Source organism: Petromyzon marinus, unplaced genomic scaffold (assembly GCF_048934315.1).
Source record: "Petromyzon marinus isolate PM22_M1 ecotype Great Lakes invasive population unplaced genomic scaffold, UKy_Petmar_22M1.pri1.0 PM_Scaffold_499, whole genome shotgun sequence".
Lineage (NCBI taxonomy): Eukaryota > Metazoa > Chordata > Hyperoartia > Petromyzontiformes > Petromyzontidae > Petromyzon > Petromyzon marinus.
The window spans coordinates 46,257-55,000 of NW_027423500.1; the positions used below are offsets into that span (position 1 = coordinate 46,257).

Here is an 8,744-nt window from a genome sequence, read left to right on the forward strand (position 1 = left end):
GACACAGTGAGACACACACAGAGAGACACAGTGAGACACACACACACAGACACATTGAGACACACACACAGAGACGCAGTGAGACACACACAGAGACACAGTGAGACACATACACAGAGACACAGTGAGACACACAGAGACACAGTGAGACACACACAGAGACACGGTGAGACACACACAGAGACACGGTGAGACACACACACAGAGACACAGTGAGACACACACACAGACACAGTGAGACACACACAGAGACACAGTGAGACACACACAGAGACACAGTGAGACACACACAGAGACACAGTGAGACACACACAGAGACACAGTGAGACACACACAGAGACACAGTGAGACACACACAGAGACACAGTGAGACACACACAGAGGCAGTGAGACACACACACAGAGACACAGTGAGACACACACAGAGACACGGTGAGACACACACACAGAGACACAGTGAGACACACACACACAGAGACACGGTGAGACACACACACAGAGACACGGTGAGACACACAGAGACACAGTGAGACACACACACAGAGACACAGTGATACACACACACAGAGACACAGTGAGACACACACAGAGACACGGTGAGACACACACACAGAGACACAGTGAGACACACACAGAGACACAGTGAGACACACACACACAGAGACACAGTGAGACACACACACAGAGACACAGTGAGACACACACAGAGACACGTTGAGACACACACACAGACACACGGTGAGACACACACACAGAGACATAGTGAGACACACACACAGAGACACAGTGAGACACACACACAGAGACACAGTGAGACACACACACACAGAGACACGGTGAGACACACACACAGACACACGGTGAGACACACACACAGAGACATAGTGAGACACACACACAGAGACACAGTGAGACACACACACAGAGACACGGTGAGACACACACACAGAGACACAGTGAGACACACACAGAGACACAGTAAGACACACACACAGAGACACAGTGAGACACACACACAGAGACATAATGAGACACACACACAGAGACACAGTGATACACACACACAGAGACACAGTGAGACACACACAGAGACACGGTGAGACACACACACAGAGACACAGTGAGACACACACAGAGACACAGTGAGACACACACACACAGAGACACAGTGAGACACACACACAGAGACACAGTGAGACACACACAGAGACACGTTGAGACACACACAGAGACACGGTGAGACACACACACAGAGACACGGTCAGGGTCTAGGTCAGGGTCGGGTCAGGGTTAGCTTCAGGGTTAGGGTTAGAGTTAGGGTTTGGTCCGAGTTAGGGTCAGGGTTAGGTTCAGGGTCAGGGACGGGGGCATGTCATGGTCAGGATCAGGGTCGGGGTCAGGGTCAGGGTCATGGCCTGGGGCTGGTGGCGTGGGGCACGTCCCCTGGCACCTGAGTAGCTGCTTGTAGAGTTGGCGGGTCACGGCGAGGTAGGGTCAGGGTCAGGGTCATGGCCTGGGGCTGGTGGCGTGGGGCACGTCCCCTGGCACCTGAGTAGCTGCTTGTAGAGTTGGCGGGTCACGGCGAGGTAGGGTCAGGGTCAGGGTCAGGGTCAGGGTCAGGGTCAGGGTCGGGGTCAGGGTCAGGGTCATGGCCTAGGGCTGGTGGCGTGGGGCACGTCCCCTGGCACCTGAGTAGCTGCTTGTAGAGTTGGCGGGTCACGGCGAGGTAGGGTCAGGGTCAGGGTCATGGGTCAGGGTCATGGGTCATGGCCTGGGGCTGGTGGCGTGGGGCACGTCCCCTGGCACCTGAGTAGCTGCTTGTAGAGTTGGCGGGTCACGGCGAGGTAGGGTCAGGGTCAGGGTCATGGGTCAGGGTCATGGCCTGGGGCTGGTGGCGTGGGGCACGTCCCCTGGCACCTGAGTAGCTGCTTGTAGAGTTGGCGGGTCACGGCGAGGTAGGGTCAGGGTCAGGGTCAGGGTCAGGGTCATGGCCTGGGGCTGGTGGCGTGGGGCACGTCCCCTGGCACCTGAGTAGCTGCTTGTAGAGTTGGCGGGTCACGGCGAGGTAGGGTCAGGGTCAGGGTCAGGGTCAGGGTCAGGGTCATGGCCTGGGGCTGGTGGCGTGGGGCACGTCCCCTGGCACCTGAGTAGCTGCTTGTAGAGTTGGCGGGTCACGGCGAGGTCAGGGTCAGGGTCAGGGTCATGGGTCAGGGTCAGGGTCAGGGTCATGGCCTAGGGCTGGTGGCGTGGGGCACGTCCCCTGGCACCTGAGTAGCTGCTTGTAGAGTTGGCGGGTCACGGCGAGGTAGGGTCAGGGTCAGGGTCGGGGTCATGGGTCAGGGTCAGGGTCATGGCCTGGGGCTGGTGGCGTGGGGCACGTCCCCTGGCACCTGAGTAGCTGCTTGTAGAGTTGGCGGGTCACGGCGAGGTAGGGTCAGGGTCAGGGTCATGGCCTGGGGCTGGTGGCGTGGGGCACGTCCCCTGGCACCTGAGTAGCTGCTTGTAGAGTTGGCGGGTCACGGCGAGGTAGGGCCCCAGCTCCTCCTCGTACTGGCAAAGCTCGCCGCCCAGGCACACGTGGGCAAAGAGGCGGAAGAGGAACTCGTCGCGCTCCGCGGGGCTGTACACCTCCTTGAAGCGCTCCTCCTCATCATCATCCTCCTCATCCTCCTCCTCATCCTCCTCATCCTCCTCGTCACCCTCGTCACCCTCCACGCCGTCGCCGCCGGCCAGCAGCAGCTACGGAGGGTGCACACAGCACCGGCGTTACCGTGGTGACGGTGGTGGCGGTGGTGGTGGCGGTGGTGAACACAACCCTCACTTACGAACACCACCCCCACTTACGAACACCACCCCCACTTACGAACACCACCCCCACTTACGAACACCGCCTTCACTTACGAACACCACCACACCCACTTACGAACACCACTCTCACTTACGAACACCACCCACACTTACGAACACCACCCCCACTTACGAACACCACTCTCACTTACGAACACCACCCACACTTACGAACACCACCCCCACTTACGAACACCACCCCCACTTACGAACACCACCACCCCCACTTACGAACACCACCCCCACTTACGAACACCACCACCCCCACTTACGAACACCACCCCCACTTACGAACACCACCACCCCCACTTACGAACACCACCACCCCCACTTACGAACACCACCCTCACTTACGAACACCACCCCCACTTACGGACACCACCACCCTCACTTAGGAACACCACCACCCCCACTTACCAACACCACCACCCCCACTTACGAACACCACCCCCACTTACGAACACCACCACCCCCACTTACGAACACCACCACCCCCACTTACCAACACTACCACCCTCACTTACGAACACCACCCCCACTTACGAACACCACCCCCACTTACGAACACCACCCTCACTTACGAACACCACCCCACTTACGGACACCACCACCCTCACTTAGGAACACCACCACCCCCACTTACGAACACCACCACCCCCACTTACGAACACCACCACCCCCACTTACGAACACCACCACCCCCACACAAACACCACCACCCCCACACAAACACCACCACCCCCACTTACGAACACCACCCCCACTTACGAACACCACCACCCCCACTTACGAACACCACCACCCCCACTTACGAACACTACCACCCCCACTTACGAACCCCACCCCCACTTACGAACGTCACCACCCCACACACAAACACCACCACTCCCACTTACGAACACCACCACCCCCACTTACGAACACCACCCCCAATCACAAACACCACCCCCACTTACGAACACCACCACCCTCACTTACGAACACCACCACCCCCAATTACGAACACTACCACCCCCACTTACGAACACAACCCCCCACTTACGAACACCACCCCTACTTACGAACACCACCACCCCCAATTACGAACACTACCACCCCCACTTACGAACACCACCCCCACTTACGAACGTCACCCCCACTTACGAACACCACCCCCACTTACGAACACCACCACCCCCATTTACGAACACCACCCCCACTTACGAACACCACCCCCAATCACAAACACCACCCCCAATTACGAACACTACCACCCCCACTTACGAACACCACCCCCCACTTACGAACACCACCCCTACTTACGAACACTACCACCCCCACTTACGAACGCCACCACCCCCACTTACGAACACCACCCCCCACTTACGAACACCACCCCTACTTACGAACACCACCACCCCCACTTACGAACACCACCACCCCCTGGGCCTCACCTTGCGCAGTCGGTCGGCGACGAGGAAGCCTCCGAGCACCTCGTCGGGGCGCTTGACGAGGTGGCCCCCGCCACGGGCCACACCGCACGTGGTCAGGCGGTCGAAGAACGACATCGAGAGCTGGGAGCAGGGCACGGGGCGCACAGACACGCTGTGCACGGGGCCTGCACACGCAGAGACACACACACACAGACAGAGACACGTTAACACAGACAGAGACACGTTAACACAGAGACACACACAGACACGCTGTGCACGGGGCCTGCACACGCAGAGACACGTTAACACAGAGACACGTTAGCACAGAGACACGTTAACACAGAGACACGTTAACACAGAGACACGTTAACACAGAGACACACACAGACACGCTGTGCACGGGGCCTGCACACGCAGAGACACACACACACAGACAGAGACACGTTAACACAGACAGAGACACGTTAACACAGAGACACACACAGACACGCTGTGCACGGGGCCTGCACACGCAGAGACACGTTAACACAGAGACACGTTAACACAGAGACACGTTAACACAGAGACACGCACACACAGAGACACACACAGACAGAGACACGCACAGACACGCTGTGCACGGGGCCTGCACACGCAGAGACACGTTAACACAGGCAGAGACACGTTAACACAGACAGAGACACACACAGACACGCTGTGCACGGGGCCTGCACACGCAGAGACACGTTAACACAGAGACACACACAGACACACACAGACAGAGACACACACAGACAGAGACACGTTAACAAAGAGACACGTTAGCACAGACAGAGACACACACAGACAGAGACAGGCAGAGACACGCACACACAGAGATACGTTAACACAGACAGAGACACGTTAACACAGAGACACGTTAACACAGAGACACACAGACAGAGACACACACAGACACGCTGTGCACGGGGCCTGCACACGCAGAGACACACACACACAGGCAGAGACACACACAGACACGCTGTGCACGGGGCCTGCACACGCAGAGACACGCACACACAGGCAGAGACACGTTAACACAGAGACACGTTAACACAGAGAGGCGTTAACACAGAGACACACACAGACACGCTGTGCACGGGGCCTGCACACGCAGAGACACGCACACACAGACAGAGACACGTTAACACAGAGACACGTTAACACAGACAGAGACACACACAGACAGAGACACAGGCAGAGACACGCACACACAGAGACACGTTAACACAGACAGAGACACACACAGACACGCTGTGCACGGGGTCTGCACACGCAGAGACACGCACACGCAGACAGAGACACGTTAACACAGAGACACGTTAACACAGAGACACGTTAACACAGAGACACGTTAACACAGAGACACACACAGACAGAGACACGTTAACACAGAGACACGTTAACACAGAGACACACACAGACACGCTGTGCACGGGGCCTGCACACGCAGAGACACGCACACGCAGAGACACGTTAACACAGAGACACGCACACACAGAGACACACAGACAGAGATACGTTAACACAGAGACACACACAGACAGAGACACACACAGACACGCTGTGGACGGGGCCTGCACACGCAGAGACACGCACACGCAGAGACACGCACACACAGAGACACGTTAGCACAGACAGAGACACGCACAGACACGCTGTGCACGGGGCCTGCACATGCAGAGACACGCACACGCAGAGACACGTTAACACAGATAGAGACACACACAGACACGCTGTGCACGGGGCCTGCACACGCAGAGACACGCACACGCAGAGACACGTTAACACAGAGACACGTTAACACAGAGACACGTTAACACAGAGACACGTTAACACAGAGACACACACAGACACACACAGACACGCTGTGCACGGGGCCTGCACATGCAGAGACACGCACACGCAAAGACACGTTAACACAGAGACACACACAGACACGCTGTGCACGGGGCCTGCACACGCAGAGACACGCACACGCAGAGAAACACACAGAGACACGTTAACACAAAGACACGCACACACAGAGACACGTTAACACAGACAGAGACACACACAGACACGGTGTGCACGGGGCCTGCACACGCAGAGACACGCACACACAGAGACACATTAACACAGACAGAGACACACAGACAGAGACACGCACAGACAGAGACACGCTAACACAGAGACACGCTAACACAGAGACACGTTAACACAGAGACACACACAGACAGAGACACGCACAGACAGAGACACGCACAGACAGAGAAACGCACAGACAGAGAAACATTAACACAGAGACACGTTAACACAGAGACACGTTAACACAGAGACACGCACAGACAGAGACACGTTAACGTAGAGACACACACAGACAGAGACACACAGAGACACACACAGACACGCACACACAGAGACACACACAGACACACACACACAGAGACACACACGCACAGAGACACACAGACACACACACAGACAAACAGACACACACACACACAGACACACAGACACACAGAGACACACACACACAGACAAACACACACACACAGACACACACACACACACAGAGACAACAACAACAACCGCCATTAGCCACTAAGTGGCGGTGACGTCACCACGATGCTTGTGCCAGGCTATGTGCACCCTGAGGCCACGTGAAGTGTCGAACGCCCGCTGGCAGGAGGTCACGGGGCAGACCCAGGTGCCACGGGTCGACTGACTGAGATGACTGGCTGATGCACCACCTGTGCCCCCTACTGTGCCAACCTGCTGTGCTTTAGCCACCCGGCGCTCCGCTCGTTCTGAGCGTCGGTCCTCCGCCCTCCGTTGTTGTTGGAGGGCGACTGCCTCCAACTGCCCAGTAGCATCCTTCACGAGCCTCCTCCACAGAGGCCGATCTTGACACCGCTGGTTCCAGTCATCGGCAAGTCCACTCAGCTCCACGTCCTCCTGTACCACATCACTCCATCTCTTCTCTAGCCCGTGCCGCGCCCGCTTAGCCCCCTCAATCCGGCCAAACAAAAGCTGTTTCGGCATGCGGTGGCTGGGCATGCGGGCTACATGACCCAGCCATCGCAGCCTTGCCTGCCGGAGGAGCTCACCGATGGGACCCTGCCCAGATCTTTCAAGGAGTTGTGAGCAGCTCACACCATCCAGTCTGGTTAAACCCAGGATGGATCGTAGGCAGGCCAGCCTAAATGTTTCTAACCGGCGAAGATGTTCCATTAGGGGGGTCCACGTTTCGGAAGCGTAGAGAAGGGAGGGAACGACCGTGGCCGAGAAGACCTGAAGCTTAGTGCGGAGCGACAGACCAGGTAGCTTCCACACAGCGTTACGCAACCGGTGAAAAGATATTGCCGCTCGACTGATTCGGAGTGAGACCTCTGCTGTTAAACTGGAGCCAGTCATAAGCACACTGCCCAGGTATGGGAAACTCTCCACCCTCTCCAAAACCGCCCCATCACCGATTGGGAGCTGTGGGGGCGGAGTGTCCGATGGTACAAAATACCCAGGCAGGTGCTTAGTTTTGGTGGGGCTGATGGTAAGGCCCCACCTCTTAGTGGCACGCTCCAGTCTCAGCAGCAGCGTCTCCAACTCCTCCTCTGACTGAGAAGCTATTACCAAATCATCAGCATACATAACGTGGTTGAGCAATAGGGAGCCATCCCTTGACCGCACCCGGGCATCGATTAGCCTCCCATTATATCTGTACCATATGGAGATTCCCCCGGTACAGCTATTGAAGGCTTCACGAACTACGTGGTCAAAATAGATGTTAAATAATGTGGGAGCCAGAGGACATCCCTGTCGCACCCCAAGGTTTACAGGGAATGGCTCTGACTCACGGCCACGTAGTTTTACCTGGGCCCGCTCACCATCATGAAGGTCCTTAATGATCGTGAGCAGAGGGTCAGGTACTCCAAAAGCACGAAGAACGACCCAGAGCCCAGGCCTACTGATGGTATCATAGGCCTTGACCAGGTCAATAAAGCAGAGATGTAGGTCTTGTTGGAATTCCCTACACCTCTGCTGTAGCAGACGGACAGAAAATATGGCATCTGTGTAGGACCGCCCTTTCCTGAAACCGCATTGGGGCTCCGCAAGCCTCTCCTCAGCGTGCCTGGCAAGGCGATGCTGAATAATCCTTGCCAGGACCTTTCCCGGCACACTGAGGAGTGAGATGCCCCTGTAGTTGTTACAGTCTGTGCGGTCCCCCTTCTTAAAAAGGGGGGCCACCAGGGCATCCTTCCAATCCTGCAGAACCCGTCCAGTGGTCCAGACTGTTGTTATGATGTCATATAGGGCAGTCTGTGCACAAACGCCACCCTCCCTCAGCATTTCGCTTGGGAGATCATCTCTGCCCGCTGCCTTTCCTGGTCTCAGACTCCGGATCGCCTTCAATACTTCCTCAGCAGATGGCACCTGAGCCAGCCACTCACAGGGGGTGACTTCATCCAATATTTGAGGCACCGCAGCCTC

General features: G+C 56.7%; 1 protein-coding gene across 1 annotated transcript in view; it reads right to left on the minus strand.

Moving 5' to 3' along the window:
- The window catches only part of LOC142923414 (uncharacterized), a 28,992-nt gene that overhangs the window by 13,159 nt on the left and 7,089 nt on the right, over nt 1-8,744 (minus strand). The window contains exons 2-3 of the mRNA XM_076064502.1: nt 4,281-4,444; nt 2,489-2,739 (exon numbers count right to left, since the gene is read on the minus strand). Of these exons, the coding sequence (XP_075920617.1) occupies nt 2,489-2,739; nt 4,281-4,444 (415 nt within the window). The remainder of the gene's footprint in view (nt 1-2,488; nt 2,740-4,280; nt 4,445-8,744) is intronic.